The 16889-nt window shown below is 44.2% G+C and overlaps 1 protein-coding gene across 2 annotated transcripts in view; it reads right to left on the bottom strand.

Annotated features, from left to right (window-relative positions):
• The window catches only part of ugp2 (UDP-glucose pyrophosphorylase 2), a 55005-nt gene that overhangs the window by 27565 nt on the left and 10551 nt on the right, over nt 1-16889 (bottom strand). For both annotated transcript variants that reach the window (XM_012962907.3, NM_001007510.1), the window contains exons 2-3: nt 9017-9144; nt 8674-8781 (exon numbers count right to left, since the gene is read on the bottom strand). In XM_012962907.3, coding sequence (XP_012818361.1) covers nt 8674-8781; nt 9017-9130 — 222 coding nt within the window. In that variant the 5' untranslated portion in view covers nt 9131-9144. The remainder of the gene's footprint in view (nt 1-8673; nt 8782-9016; nt 9145-16889) is intronic.

The raw sequence follows: 16889 nt of genomic DNA on the forward strand, positions 1-16889 counted from the left end.
TCTGTCTTAATAAGGAGATTTTGTGATACTCACCGTTAAATCCTTTTCTCTCAGGGCGTCTGTGGGACACAGGGACCATGGGGTATAGTAGGTACCAGCAGGAGGCAGGACACTAGAGTAGGAAGAAGAGAGCTAACCCCTCCTCCCTGCTGCTATACCCCCCAGTACTTCCTGCCTTCGCCAGTTTTGTCGCAAAGAATCATAAGGTAACGATCAACTTAATAACTATATACATGTAGGCAGAGAGAAGTTCAGAAGGTTTATCCGCTTCCAGGGGGGGAAGCCCTGTGTCCCACAGACGCCCTGAGAGAAAAGGATTTAACGGTGAGTATCACAAAATCTCCTTTTCTCTAACAGTCGTCTGTGGGACACAGGGACCATGGGGACATACCAAAGCTGTCCCTTTATTTCTGGGTGGGAGAAGCGGATTGGTAGGTCAATATGAGGACTAATTAATTGCCGCCTGTAGCACTTTTCTACCAAAGTGCGCGTCAGATGCTGCGAATACCTCGAATTGGTAGAATTTGGTAAAGGTGTGAATGGAGGACCAAGTGGCGGCCCTGCAGACCTGATCGGCTGAAGCTCTGTTTCTAAAGGCCCAGGATGAACCAATGCCCCTGGTAGAATGAGCTGTGATGTGAATGGGAGGAGATTTGCCGCGGGCGATGTAGGCTCTGCGTATGGTCTCCCGGATCCAGCGAGATATGGTGGTCTTGGATGCCTGGTGTCCTTTCCTTTGGCCGGAATGGAGGACGAATAGAGAGGTTGTGGCTCGAATGTCTCGAGTGCGGTGTAAGTAGAATTTGAGGGCCCTGACTGGGTCGAGGGAGTGTAGCGCCACCTCCTTGGGGGATGTCGGATTAGGACAGAATGATGGAATCGTGATATCTTGGTTAATGTGGAAGGCCGAGACCACCTTAGGGGCAAAGGATGGTAGGGTCCGTAGGACTGCTCGATCCTCGTGGAATATCAGATATGGAGGTTGACTGGACAGTGCGCTGATTTCTGACACCCTGCGAGCTGAGGCGATGGCCAGCAGGAATACCGCCTTCCAGGATAGCCAGGCTAGGGGGATGGTGGCTAGTGGCTCAAATGGGGGGGTTTGTAGGGCCGATAGGACCAGGTTGAGATCCCACGGGGGCAGAGGTTCCCGGAAGGGAGGGCAAATGTGTGCTACCCCTTGAACAAATGTGGTCACGTCGGGTAGGATGGCTAGCCGTTGTTGGAAGAGTACGGAGAGTGCGGAGATCTGGGACTTGAGAGAGCCTAGGGACAGACCCTTGTCCAGACCTGATTGTAGGAAGGACAGGAGGTGGGGAACCGACAGATCCTGAAAGGAGTGACCAGCCCGGTCGCACCAGTCTCTGTAAGTTTTCCATACTCGATGGTATGTCTTGGAGGAGACGGGCTTTCTGGCTGACATCATAGTACGTATGACGTCGTGTGAGAATCCCTTTTTTCTGAGGACTATCGACTCAATCTCCATGCCGTCAAATTCAGGAAGGCTGGATTGGGGTGAAGGATTGGTCCCTGAGCGAGAAGATCGGGGATCTGAGGAAGCGGCCACGGTTCTGATCTGCTGAGCGCCACCAGTTCGGTGAACCATGCTCTTTTGGGCCAATGAGGAGCTATCAGAATGACTGTGCATCGTTCTGATCTGATCTTCCTGATGACTCTTGGTAGCAGAGGAAGAGGCGGGAAGGCGTATGCGAGATCGAAGTCCCATGTGGTCGTTAGGGCGTCCGCTGCCAGCGCTAGAGGATCTCGACATCTGGACATGAATTGAGTCACCTTGCGGTTTTGGCGGGAGGCCATGAGGTCTACTTCTGGAAGTCCCCAGAGAGCTACGATGTCCTGGAATATCCCTGGGTTCAGGGCCCATTCCCCCGGATCGAGCCGCTGTCGGCTGAGGTAGTCGGCCTGCCAGTTTTCGAGGCCGGGAATGTAGATGGCCGAGAGACGGACTTCCCTCGCTTCTGCCCACGTTAGGATGCGGCTGACTTCCTTGAGGGCTTGTCGACTTCTTGTGCCCCCTTGGTGATTGAGGTATGCGACCGTGGTGGCATTGTCCGATTGGACCTTGATGTCGCACCCTGTGAGTCGGTTCTGCCAGTGGCAGAGCGCTAGGCGTACCGCTCGGATTTCCAGGATATTGATCGGAAGGCGGGTTTCTGCCGCCGTCCAGGTTCCTTGAGCTGTGAGGTGACCCATGACTGCTCCCCAGCCCTGGAGGCTGGCGTCGGTGGTAAGGATGAGCCACTTTGGTTCCTGTAGGGAGCGTCCCTTCTCCAGGTGGGTCGAGTTGAGCCACCAAGTCATGGCCACTCTGGTCTTGGGCAGGAGCTTGATCGGCTGGGAGAGAGAGCTGCGGTTCCATTGATCTAGTATGTTCCACTGCAGGGCCCTTAGGTGGAATTGGGCAAAGGGGACTGCTTCTATGGAGGATACCAGTGACCCCAGTACCTGCATGGCCAGGCGGACTGAGGGCTGGGGGTTGTGTAGAAGTTGACGGACCAGGCTCTGGATTCTGGTAATCTTCTCCGGAGGGAGGAGAACCCTCTGCTCCGTCGTGTCGAATACCATGCCAAGGAAGGGCATGCGTTGGGATGGTGTTAGTCTGGACTTTGCCGTGTTGATCTTCCATCCCAGGGCAGTCAGAAAATCCATGACCAGGGAGAGTTGGGATGTGGCTGCTGGGAGGGAGGGAGCCTTTAGTAGAAGGTCGTCCAGGTAGGGTGTAATGGAGACCCCCCTGTGATCTCAGTGAGGCTGCAGCCGCCGACATGATTTTGGTGAAAATCCGGGGGGCCGAGGTGAGGCCGAAGGGAAGTGCGGTGAACTGGAAGTGTTGGTTTTTGAGAGCAAACCGCAAGAACTTCCAATGGGGAGGGAAAATAGGCACGTGTAGGTAGGCATCTTTGATGTCCAGGGCCACCAGGAACTCGTTTGGATTCATGGCTGAGATGACTGACCGAAGGGACTCCATCTTGAAGCGAGAGAAACGAATGAAGGCGTTGAGGTGCTTCAAGTCTAGGACGGGTCGAAAGGAACCGTCCTTCTTTGGGACGATAAAGAGGTTGGAATAGAAACCTCGATATTTTTCTCCCGAAGGGACCGGGACAATCACTCTTTCGTCCAGCAGGTCCTGGATGGTGGAGAGGAAGGCATTCTGTTTGTTTGAATCTGGAGGGAGTCTTGACATGAAGAAACGGTTTGGTGGTCTGGACACGAACTCGAGCCGATACCCTGAGGAGATTATGTCGTGTACCCACGGGTCGGCGGTGAGGCGAAGCCACTCGTCTCGGAATAGGTGGAGTCTGCCTCCTACCGGGGTGGAGCTCTCTTGTGGTAGGTAGTCATGCCGTGGCGGACTTGTCGGAAGTCTTGCCTTGGGGCTTCTTATTTTGCCAGGAGAATTTGGGACGGCCCTGGAATCTAGGCTTGTTGGAGGACTGGGAATGGTAGTCCCTGGATGATGATGATGATGATGTCCTGAATGGTCTTCCACGAAAGAAACGTCCTCTGCGAAAGGAGGTACGGTTCTTTGGTTGCGGGAGTAGAGTGCTCTTTCCTCCTGTAGCTTGGCTAATGATTTTGTCTAGTTCAGGACCGAACAGGAGTTTTCCCTTGAAGGGGATGGAGGTTAGTGATTTTTTGGATGAGAGGTCGGCTGACCACAATTTGAGCCATAGAGAACGACGCGCCGCTACCGAGAGGGCCGAGGTTCGGCTAATGGCTTGAGCCGCGTCAAGGGATGCTTCGCACAGGTATTCGTTAGCGTCTTTGATCTGAGATGCCAAGGTCGCCAATTCCTGTCTAGGGGCGCCCGAGTTGATTCCCTCCATAAGGGAGTCGGACCAGGACTGGATGGCCCGAGAAACCCATGCCGATGCCAAAACAGGTCTCAGACTTTCTCCCGCCGCTGTGAACGCGGCTCTGAGGAAACCTTCCGTCTTTTTGTCCATGGAATCCTTGAATGAGGACGCGTCGGGGACCGGAAGGGCAGTGTTCTTGGAAAGACGCGAGACAGGTGCATCGACTGAGGGTGGCGTGGACCACTTGTGGAGGGTTTCCTGAGGGAATGGGTAGGAGCGCTGGAACCTCCTGTTGGCTTGAAAGCGCTTCTCTGGGTGTTCCCATTCTGATTGAATGATGTTGTCTAGCTGTTCGTGGGTAGGAAACATGGATAGTAGCTTCTTTTGGCGTTTGAAAAGCGGTTGTGCTGAGCTCTGAGACTCTGGAGTCTTGAGATCGAGGCAGGAGATGACTGCCGCAATGAGAGAGTCCACGGCTTCTGATGGAGGTCTGGAAGGTTCTTCGGTGTCAGCAGGGTCATCTTCGTCGGATATTTCGCCCTCACTTAGTGACTGTGCGTCCCAGTCGGCTGATGGTTGAGGTGATTCGGAGTCGCTGTAGTCCTCGGCATGCACGGGGACATGGCGTTTAAGGGACTTGGGACGAAGGTCTGAGTCTTCCCGATCCAGCTTGTCCAGAAGCTTGTCCAGACATGCAGCCAGTTTGGGGATACCCGTGGAGAGAGACACTGCCCAGGACGGCGGATCCTGGCTAGGAGCCACGGTCGGTGTTTGTGCTGTGTGTGTTTCTGCGGAAGTAGGCTCGCCCTCAGGTTCTGCGGCCTGGACCGTAGGAGTAGGGTCCTGGGCCTGGGAAGCAGTTTCAGCATTGGCTTTGGAGCAGGAGGAGCAAAGTGGTTCCTTCCTGCCGGAAGGTAGGCGTTTGCAGCACCTGGCGCAAGCGAGAAATTTTACCTTGGAGGAGCTGGAAGCCCCTCTGGAAAAGGGACCCCCTGAATTGCCCTCTGCCATAGTAGTTAGTGCGAAGGGAAAGGTTAATGCAGAACAGTACAGTAGCGTGGTACCAATGTGGTAAAATGGTACAATTGCAGACTGAGTGCTGTAACGGGAACAGTGTCAGTACAAGTCAGTAATAACAGCCAGAGTATTGCCAATACAGAGCTAGTACAGAGAGCTAGTACAGAGCTAGTATACAGTGCCAGAATGGAGCTAGTACACAGTGTCAGTACCTGCCAGTAACAAGACTCCTTGATAGTGAGAGTTAGTACACAGATCAGGAGAATATGAAGCACAAGCGTAATGTAGTGCTCAGTGCTTAGGGATGTATAGGCAGCAAGACAAAAGTGTAGTGAATACACACCCAGCCCCCAATGTCTGCCCAACCCCCTTATGCCTGTTCTCCCTCTGACCAGCGCCTGACCCCTGAGGAGGAAAAATAGACCGTGGTCCCTGTGATCCCCTTCAGCCAGAGTCTGTGCCGGAGAACTGCCTTTTTGCTTGCTCTATTCAGGATGGAGAGCGGAGAATGGCCATGCGATCCGGAAGGAGAGAGTGAGCGCATTGAAGAGAAGCGCGCGAAGAATGGCGCGAAGTAGCTGACGTCACGCGGCGAGCAGGAAATGGAACGCATAGGTGGAACGCATAGGTGGAACGCATAGGTGGAACGCATAGGTGGAACGCATGGTGGAACGCAAGTGAATCGAAGGAACGGTAGAGTCGCATGGATGCCGGTTGTAAGGTAATAGGCAGAGAGGCATGGTTGGAGGCAGAGGCAGGGCACAGACAGGCAAAGCTGAGCAGGGGGGATATGGGAACCAGGCTAAGGGGCAGCGCTGGGAGCATGGCTAAAAATGGAGAAGGCATAGTGGAAGAAAATAGGGGGGGGGGTTGGTCGGGCTGGTAGCCTGCAGGGAGCATGGCTACTAAGTTAAAGGCAATTTTAAAGCTGGATAGGGGCCATGGCACTTAGGAAACGCTGGGCAGCTTCTGCACTCTGTGTTCAGAGGCAGGGTATCTGCGGGGCTGTTCAGTAAAAACTTACGTGCCCCAGCGTCCTTAAATTATTCCCACGTAGGGGGAAGCCTGAATAGAGTGGCTCCTGTTGGAGACCTCTAGGACGACCCCTGTTGCCAGATTGAATCTGGCCGAAGAAATACTTGAAGAGAGAGATGATGATCCTGTCTCCTTGTGGGACACTAGAAAAAAACTGGCGAAGGCAGGAAGTACTGGGGGGTATAGCAGCAGGGAGGAGGGGTTAGCTCTCTTCTTCCTACTCTAGTGTCCTGCCTCCTGCTGGTACCTACTATACCCCATGGTCCCTGTGTCCCACAGACGACTGTTAGAGAAAAGTATTTAATCAGGCATAAACAGGGCTGTGGAGTCGGTAGATAAATTCTCCGACTCCGACTCCTCAGTTTCTGATACTTCCGACTCCACTGTTTTTAATATGCTAATGTATTTTATACATTCATACAGTCAATGAAAAGCATGCTTCATGGTCACTCAATGTGTTCGTTTATGCACTGCGTGCATTGGGCTTTATTCTTATAGCAGAGAAGTAATTAATTATGACTGTTAGTGAATTGGGACATTTAAACTTGCTTTATTTTTTTTTTTTATTCCCATTTAAATTTAGTAGGAGTCGGAGTCAATTCATTTTTTCATATAAATGATTATTTATATATTTTGTTGTTAGTTTTACCATTATCATGACTCCAGGTACCCAAAATTGCCTCCGACTTCTCGACTCCGACTCCACAGCCCTGGGCATAAAGCATATTCCATAAAGCAAACAAAAGTTAATAAACTTAGCTTTTTTATATTTAGATAATGTAATTATAGCAGCACACCTGCGCCTAAAGAATCGGATGCAGTTTTCATTCACACACTGAATACCAGAACTGTCAAAAGCAACACCAGAACTGACACCAGGCAGACTGCAAAAATATTTGATGCAACTATATTCAATTTAGCGCACGTGAAATTGCATCCATTTTGGTGGATCGGACATAGTTGCTCATAGCAGCTCAATTGCGCCCGACTCAGCACCCACATTGTGCGTACAATGACACATGAATTCTGGGGAACACGGATAGATAGTGGGGTGAGAAACATGGTGATTGTGTACAGAAGTGCACTTTGCTCACTGTGTCATGGTAAATGAATGAGGCCTTCTGTCTTCATTTGCTTTATTTGCAACCAAAATGGAAAACAAAAGTAAGTTTAGAGGCCAGCAGCCCAGCCCAGCCCAGTTACAGATGAGAAACTGGAATAATCTGCACCTGACAAGTGGATATAGGGAAACGGCTCAAACACCTTCCCAACTGAGTGAAGAATTCAGTTCCTATCTCCATGGATCAAAGGAGCGTTTCTTGACTTCGGTACATAGTGGGAATAAAGTACAGTACTTTGCTTTATGTTCCCCACTGCTGACTCTGGTTTGCCGCCAAGGCTGGCACATGGCCATTCCCTCATAGACAAGATTATGCAGAAGTCACACAGAAGTGCATTCAGATGGAAGGCAGTGCTTGCACTGTAAGATCACAGCCCAATAAGCTTGAAGAAGAAATCACTGTTAGCATGGGTTAAATAATGAGGGCAGTCCTCAGCTATTATCTGGTCTGAATGGAAATTATACCACAGTTGTACCTTTATAAAACCAAGTGCTTGTGACTACGTTGCATACTACTGAAGACAAGTTCTGAAGGCCAGCACATAAAACTAATTGTGGTGCACACGCTGAGTTTTGTGTAAAAAACACATCATTTAGAACCTACACAGATTTACCCATATAGCTGTGCACAAATGTCCCCTCTGTGCCCATATTACTGCATAAGCTTCTCAAATATTGCCCAATATATCTGTGGTAACACCACACATTTTGCCTAAATATTCCCTTCAATCATTTCTGCAACACACAGCACTAAAAAAAAAGCCATTTATTGATTTCTTAATACACATGAAAACTAAATGAAAAACTGTAATTAACCAGGTATCCACTGTATTTACACAGCAAGCAAAGAGCAAGTTGATTTTATCGCAATTACAACTATTTCTAAATATTTACAAGTTAAGTCCCTACAGGAACTTTCAATTATTTCTGTATTAACTCTACTAATTAAGCTATCTGAGTAATTTGTATAAATACCGTACAGCACAGGGTATGCAGCTTACCTTAACGGAGCACTGTATTTATACTGTAATCAGTTAAACCAGCTGCTTGAATTAAAATAAAATACATTTAGATGTAAGTAATTAGCAATAGACATGATTTTCATGTGATCTTACTTTCTCTCCTGCTGAAAAGGCAGCCATAAAAAGGTACATTTACAAAGAATGTAGGAGCCAGACATAATTGGCTACTGTGTAGCAGAAATCCTTGGGGTGCTTAAATGGCCAGTTAAACCAAAAACAAATAAATTACCGTCACCTACTGACAAGCCCAAAAGGTTATGAAAGGTGGCTTGTCCCCTGAAGTGTAAAAATGAGTTAAGTATCCTTTTCCACATTTACTGTGTATAGCTCTCTGTGCATGCAAATTATAATTTTTGGCCAAAACTGCAATTTTTTGCATATGGTCTCTATTCAAACAGGAGGTTAAGAACAGCACATCTGTCTGGGAGGACACTAATAAACTGATCATAAAAGCCTCACTCCCATGTACACAACTGATGAATATTAAGGAGACAGTGGGATGCTTGGGTTGGGAAACACAAAATATAGAGAAAATACTATATAAGTGCCACGTGTAACTTAAACAGCACAACCACACTACTGTTATGCTTTTATTTTTTTGTAAAATGAAGTCATCTTTTTACAAAGATAGCTCCTCTATGAAAGTGAATAATGTTTAACTTACAGAATCCTCTGGAGGTCTCTGGATCTTTCCCCAGTCCACTGATGGACCTTTTTCCTGTAGAAATCTGTGGAATAATTTCTGAAAACCAGCAAGGTCTTTCTTTATGTGCTACAAAAAATAAAGCAGAAAAAGAATTTTAAAAAGTAACCCCCTTATGCAATATTTACGTTATTGAAACACAAGAGAGACCCCCAAGATTTGCTAATTAGAGGTCTGAAAGCAGAAGAAATGCAAACCTCTTCATACATGATTGAAAACCCAATATCAAATGTAGTATGGAGTACATCATTGGTACTGGCTGTGTAAGTGCCGACAGCAATGTGCAGAAGTATTGTGCTGGTACCTCTAATTCTGATTCAGGGGCCGTGGAAAGAATTTTTTCCAAGTCTGACTTCATGGCTTCTTCCAGCTCCTCTCGGATGGCCTCCTGGAACTGTAACATGCCTCCACCCGCCATTGCGTTCCTTAATCCTTCAACAGGAAATAATAATGCGAAAAAGCAGAACGAGAATCAGTACAATAAACCCACATTTAACTGCCAAACATCTACATATGTCTGTACACATGGACCATGAATCTGCACTACTTAAAGCTGTGTAAGTCTGGTTAACAGGCAATTTATAAACCAGCAAACAATAGTCTTGGGAGGCTTGTGGCAAGCCATCCTTAAACCACTACAAGCTAAAAAGCTTTCTGGAATCTGTATTGCTTTTTAAAAATCCCAATCAGTTACGTTCATGGGCTATGCTCTCTAGTTGTGTCATACGCATCTGGGGTATGGAAAAATGTTTTTTGTTAGATTTGTGGAATAAGAAGAAAGCCAGTGTATAGGTAGGGTCTATTTAACGTTTTTATATATGTTCAATAAAGTACATTATACAAAAAAATATTCAGTTATCACTTTTTCTATTATGGATATGTGCGTGGGGGCTGCCACTGTGCTATCCTTTCCAAGTTAAAAGTTTGTTCTTAACATCAGAGGGTTTACTACAGTTATGAGCTGGGTCTGCCAGAGATGGGGAGAGATTCCCTGGCATTGCCCTGGAGGAAGCTGGAGTAGCAGGCAAATTCCCTAGTCTATGAAATGGTTTCCCAAACTTAAAGGATAACTAGAGTGTAACTAAATAAGTAGGGCAGAAATGTTGTACTTCATGTTTTGGGGTTCCGTACCAGCTCAAAGCAACCACGCCCCTTTAGCAGGGAAGATCTGTGCCCCCAAAGATGCCCCCAGTAGCCCCCCCATCTTCTTTTCTGCAGATTCCCCGAACATGCTCTATGCTGCTGTCACTTACTGAGCCTAGGGACTGACACACAATATACTGTATATATAGAATATAAATGTCCCAATATAAGGCGGATTAATTCACATTACATAGCATCTCTGAAACCAGTGCAACTAGCATCAGAATTTAATAATCAGCCCTGTAGCATCAGCTTATATGACAGCCCAACCTAATTTTCTACTTGATAATTTGTGACAACCCCTAAGCTTAACTTCTCAACAGCTGCTCAGAGCTCACTGAGTATGTGAGTGTTGAAGATAAGATGTGAGTTCTTCCAAGATGGGGAGCTCCTGTAACAACTTTGAAGCCCAGAATCATTGTAGCTATTGAGATGCGGAAACTTTAGGCTGGTGCAATAAGTACAGTATACAAAATATGTCCTTTTTAGCCATACTCATTTTTAGGGTTTAGTCCTCTTTTAAGCCTATGTGGTCTCAACTTGCTGGAGGAGGGTAGATGGTGCTGGGAACCTGAGGCCTGATCCTGATCTCCAACATCACATCGGGAATGGAAATTCACTGAGCAAATATATATGTACACTGCACTGCGTTTAGGTAGGGGGATTGCAGCAAAGTTTAAATACACTTTTCTTTTTAAGTGTAAATTTAAAAGCCAATAATACTGAAATATTCTTATATCTCATCTGTTACAGTACTTCTATCTTCACACCCATTACTAACCAAGCAAACAAACCAGCAGCCTTTGGTAGGGCCCTGGTCCAAGGTCATGTAAAACAAAAGGGACATAAAATACTTTCCCATAGTCAAATGAAAAAGAGGGAAAAATGCACTCAATTAGAAAAAAAAAAGAAAATTATCCCAAGCATCATCACGGATAATTGCGCCTAATAAACATCACAATGTTTATAGTCATGATTATTTATACTGAGTGATATCAACCTCTTTACCCTTCTCTCCAGCTCAGCCTAAACCTGGTTAATGGAAACATTCGTCAGTAGTAAGAGCTGAGGAGCCAAGTCAACCGTATGTCTCTGAATGGTCTCCTGGGCATGTGGGCTAAAGCCTGCACAGTGTACAGAACTGCAAACACATGCTAAATAGGAAGAGATTTAATCAATCCTAAAATAGCCATACACAGTATAACTCTGCTGATTGTACACACGTGGGAAAATAGGAGGCCAATTCAGCACTGAAACCCAGAGACAATGAAAAGACATTTATTATGGAGGCTTTCATAATAGGAAGTCACTGACCAACAGCTAAAACATTTATAGGAGCCTTTTGCATGTCAGATGTAGCAGAACTGCAATTCACGATGTTCACTCACAAGCTCAACCAACATCCACAGCAAGCCACTGTTCTTATTTGCCACTGACAAATCAGACCACCTTGATTATGAGAAGGAAAACTATACTATACTATACTAACACTATAAACAGACTTACCCACTATTCTAATTGTTATTGAGTATTTATAAAATGCTTATAGCAATCAGTCAGCAAGTCTACAACATATTAAAAGGAAATATCTGATTGGCTGCTATAGTGATACCTACACTAGTGCAGTTTAGCATATGTTTGTGTTTGCCCATTTGTGTGTATTTTATTTATATATAATACACAAAGGCCATGAATATCTTATAAATTATGTCCTTATAAAGTGTGCTTAGTGATGTTATCAGATATAATCAGCGGCTAGTGATGTAAAAACTCACTGAAACTTGTGCATTATAATAAATAATGTCTCCCCCACACAGTTGTAAAATATAAAAATATTAGAAGTCATCTCAGAGTTCCATGACCTGTATTAAATCACTCGGCCTTCAGCCTTGTGCCTTTATATGGACATGAAACTCCACCTTTGTTGTGACTTATAGTTTACAATAGGGGGTACATTTTTGACTATATTATGCAGGAAGAGACAGTGAGCAAGAGCACTTTGGCTCTCTCAGACTGCAGCCTGGCATGGTGCAGGGATGTTCAAAATTAACCAGTTGTGACCCTAAAGCAAAACAATGATTTTTGTGTTCCAAGGTCAACTACACCTCTTTTCATGAGACTGACTGGTACCAACCCATCCCTTATCTCACATCCCAGCTGGGTCCCCTGAAGCAATAAGAGACAAACTGTGTAGCTCATTCTCCAGGCAGCACATAAAAGTATCTAGAAAGAAACAGGGAAATGAATTTGCTTATGAGAATATGATCGGAATGCCCACATCCCCCAATCTGACCTCCAATTTCAGTAGAAGGATATTAGGTTTATTTTTCCAAGGGCAGTTTTTGACAGCGCAACGGTTACAGTAATGAATGGTTCCACACAATGAATATAGCCATTAATGAGATCAGCTTGTTTGCAAGACTTATACACAAACAATGTGCTTCCCATCCCCACATATAATAAGCACACTCTTATTGTACTCTGTCATACCCCTGGAAAACTGCATTGCATAAGCTCTGGCTCCGGATGGCAAATCCCTCCAAGGAGCAAGAGGCCCTCTTTCTGAAACAAGAGCATGTTTATATACAGGAGGCCTCTGCTCTACTGGGGCAATCTCTCTGCAACACTTTAATGAATAACAGATTTCAGTACAGAACATATTTTAGAATGACACATCCTAACATTTCCTTTTTCCATTGATTCCATTTAATTTTCATTCTTTTTTTTTTTTTTTTTTCATGTAAAAAAACCCATTTTACATTTTCCAGGGAACCAGAAAAAAAATGGTGTAAATTGTGGGGGGAAAAAAAACAAGCAAATGCATTACATAGTGCTGGAACCACAAAAATAAGAAGTGTAAATTGAGGAAAAACTGTACTGTATAGGACCTGTTATCCAGAATGCTCGGAACCTGGGGTTTTATCGATAAGGCATCTTGGATCTCCGTACCTTAAGGCTACTAAATATATTTTAAACATTAAATAAACCCAATAGGGATTGTATTGCCACCAATAAGGGTCAATTATAGCTTAGTTGGGATACAAGGTTCTGTTTTATTATTACAGAGAAAAAGGCAATTAAAAGTATGAATTATTTTGTTAAATGGAGATGACCTTCACATTATTCAGAGATTTCTGGCTAAAAGGTTGCCGGATAATGGATCCTATACCTGTATATAAAAAAGAGGCTTCAGTGTAGCTGTTTGCTGTTGCTCACAGTCTTTAGAAAACAACTATAGTTTAGATTTATGTGCTTTGAGCATATAAGAGTAATGTAAGTAGTTAACCCAAATAATGGCTCATGGGGCACACTAAGGGGCCCATTTACTAAGGTTTTCTGAGAAAAGTTCAATTGTTTTTTATTTAGCGTGTTTTTTTCTTCGAGATTAACATATGTGTGTCAATTTTGAGTGCCACAATCGATGGCTCTCCTTAAAGTAAAGCAGAAGTTTCACTGGAAAGTTTCAGGTTTCGCTAGGAGACTTGGGGAATCAAAACAATATTTTTTTGTTCCAACTGTGTACAGTGCAGATGTTAAACTCGCCCCAGACATCCACATTTCTATAAAGCACTTGGCTTATGGCCTCGTAACTCTCCAAGCCTGAATCCCCTAGCTGCCCAAGATTTTCTATTATTACTCACAGCGGAGTATCTGCTTTATCACCCAAAGATCAGCTAGCAAATCTTAGCGTCAACTTCCACAGAGATGATTTTGTTGTTGATGCTGGTCTGGGGATTATGGATTCATAGAAATATAATTCATATAGTTACATAGGGATGAAAAAGTCCATCAAGTTCAACCCTTCCAAGTAAAGCCAGCACTCACAAACCTATACTGACCTATCTATACACTCACATACATAAACTATATATATACAACATATATACCAACATCAATATTAACTAATCTTAAGATTTTAGTATCACAATAGCTTTGCATATAATGCTTGTTCAAGAACTTATCCAGTCCCCTCTAAAAGACATTAACAGAATCTGCCATTACAACATCACTAGGAAGGGCATTCCCCAATCTCACTGCCCTCACTGTGAAATAACCCCCTATGCTGTTTCAAATGAAAGTTCTGCTCCTCTAATCTAAAGGGGGGGGGGCCTCTGGTGCGCTGATCATTTTTATGGGAAAATAGCACACCCCCTATCTGCCTATAATCCCCTCTAATGTACTTGTACAGAGTAATCATGTCCCCTCGCAAGCGCCTTTTTTTCCAGAGAAAACAACCCCAACCCTGACAGTCTAACCTCATAGCTTAAATCTTCCATCCCCTTTTTAGTTGCAGTCCCTGCACTCTCTCCAGCTCATTAATATCTTTCTTAAGGACTGGAGCCCAAAACTGCACTGCATACTCAAGGTGAGGCCTTACCAGGGACCTATAAAGAGGCAAAATTATGTTTTCATCCCTTCAGTCAATCCCCTTTTTTTTTTTATACAAGACAGCACTTTGTATGCTTTAGTACCCACTGAATGACATTGCCTGGAATTAGACAACTTGTCATCTACAAAACCAGATGCTCTTCAGCCCAATTTCTAGATAGTAAAAGAGAGAGAAAAGGAAACACTAACATTGCTAGACAATATGCACAATATACTGACAGGCATACACATACTCTCAGTCAAGCATATAAACATATGAGCTGCTGGACCATCTGTATGCACGCACATATACCCGTCTGCATCTTTTTCTTAACCGTACCAGTCTTACTTGTTAATAACATTGGCAGCAAGAGTTATTTTTACTGGCTGAGTCAGTAAAACACAGGCCCATTGGAAAAGCCTATACATAATAAGCCCTTTGTAGCATAAGGGCTAGGATTATGTTAGTAGTTGGCAAATATATACAAATGTTAAGGGCCACATAGAGTTGCTACTTTTCCAGGAAGGGAGTAGGGTATGTGACATCAGTGGCGGGAAGGGTTATGATCCAAGGATGGGGCAGTGACATCAAGGGCAGGAAATGATGCAGCAATTGGTGATTGGCTGATTGCTGCATCACTCACTTCAAGTCCTGTTCAGATTTCCTAATTTGGAAATCCAGCTAGGAAGTTTTCAACCAGACAGCCAGAAAACTGGGCTGTCCAGGTGAAAACCTGACAAGTGGCAACCCTGGGGCTGGATGGGAGGACTCTGACATGAAAATGAAATACAAAACATAAAAAAACATGAAATACAAAAATGCTTGTGTCAAAAGGGAAGTGGTTTGCCCCTTCATGCTATGTCTCCCTACAGAGAGCTGTGATCTAGGAAACGTCTGTCCATCACCAGCATGCTACAAGGTATAAAAGTAAATTGCATTTCCTTTATATTCTTGGGAGTGGGGTAAAAAACCACTTTTGCCAAAATGGGCTAAATAAAATTGTTCTTTTGTTGGTTTTGTTTCACTTCAGATATGCATGCCCTTAACTGGAGGTCTTTTACCTTAGAAAGAGTAATTTGCATTAAAAGCTCTTAAGGAATTCTTTGTATCTTCTTTTTCTTATTCTTTTCACAGCTAAAAGAGTCTAAATATTTTATTCAACTGTGCTAAACAAACTTTTTAACCTATTGTTTTAATCACAAAAAAAAAATGTATTTTTTTGTTTTGTTATTTCTTCTGTTAAATACAGCAACAGGAAAACTGAAGCTATTCCATGTTTGGTTCTTCCAGTGTAGATAAGCAAAAGTTCATTATACAGGGGAATTATCTGTGCACTGGTAACTCTAACTGGTACCTTACAAGGACAAAACATATAGTTGCTTCAGTTTCGCTGTTCAGCCCAAGCCCTATTCTTTGAAATCATGTTGAAATGTTATTATACTGCCCCTTTAACAATGCATTATAGTTAAATAAAAACTCAGGAAACAGAGTGAATCATTCTGAAATCTTACACTTCCATAAGATGGATGCCTTCCAGCTATTCCTTCTTCTGCTTCATAAGTTAAGTTTTTTTTTAATCATCCAGACAAATATAATGAATCCATATTCTGCAGCAAATAACATCACAACTTAAATACCACACAGCTTAACTGCTCCTTAAAATGTCAGCCTATTCTGGATACAACACTAAGATAGAAATAGACTTGTCAAAAGGTCAAACAATGGTGCTAGAGCCTATAATTAGGGGCATCAACTATCTGGCACCATTCTAAAGGTTCCCATACACGGCCGATAGTAGCTGCCGATATTGGTCCCTTGGACCCATTCGGCCGCTTATCGCCAAGCGAGCGAATCTCAATGTGTATGGGGACCTTAATTGTCCAGTTTACATTTACTCATAATCAGTTTTGTTACTATTTTGTAGCAAAGGAACGTCATGGCTGCAACCTTTGATTTCTAGTTATAATTTAGTCTGAGACTTCAACTGACATTCTGTACACGGATAGGGTGGGCAACACTGGGTCATCTGTAAATAGCAGGTTGATTTTGTGACCTTTGCACCATCACTAGCCCATCTAAGCACCTAGCCTTAATGCCCCTTATCCAGTCCTGGCCAACCGAGACTGCGCATGAACTACCGCTAGAGGCACAGGGAAGAGAGGTGGGTTTTTACCTAGAGCTGTGGTGTCGGAGTCAGAAGTAATTTTGGGTACATGGAGTCGAAATGTACTGACTCCGACTTCTAATACATTTAAATTGTAATGAAACAAAAATACAATATGTTACAGGGTCCTATTTAACAGATAATAAGTCATAATAAAGTACTTCTCTGCTGTAAGAATAAATGTCCAGCTGAGCTATAATAACCACCCTGTTTTAATTTTTGGTCTTTTGTTTAAACATTAGGTTTAAAGAATGTTTGCAATTGCTTTAATAAACAAAATAGTAAGCCACAATGACAAAGGTTTAGTTTTAGACTTAGACAAAAAAGTATTCTCATTCATGTTGGCAGTGCCAGGCTTGGATAGCCAATAGGTTTGTGCGTAAGCTTCCTAGCCAGTAGTTCTTTGGTTTGTTCCCAAAAGCAGACACCTTCTTCATATAGCTTTAAAATTGTTGAGCTTTGGCAGTAATGAAATGCCTTGTATGTTGTGTTCCTTTAATC

The sequence above is a fragment of the Xenopus tropicalis genome, chromosome 5, assembly GCF_000004195.4.
Source record: "Xenopus tropicalis strain Nigerian chromosome 5, UCB_Xtro_10.0, whole genome shotgun sequence".
NCBI lineage: Eukaryota > Metazoa > Chordata > Amphibia > Anura > Pipidae > Xenopus > Xenopus tropicalis.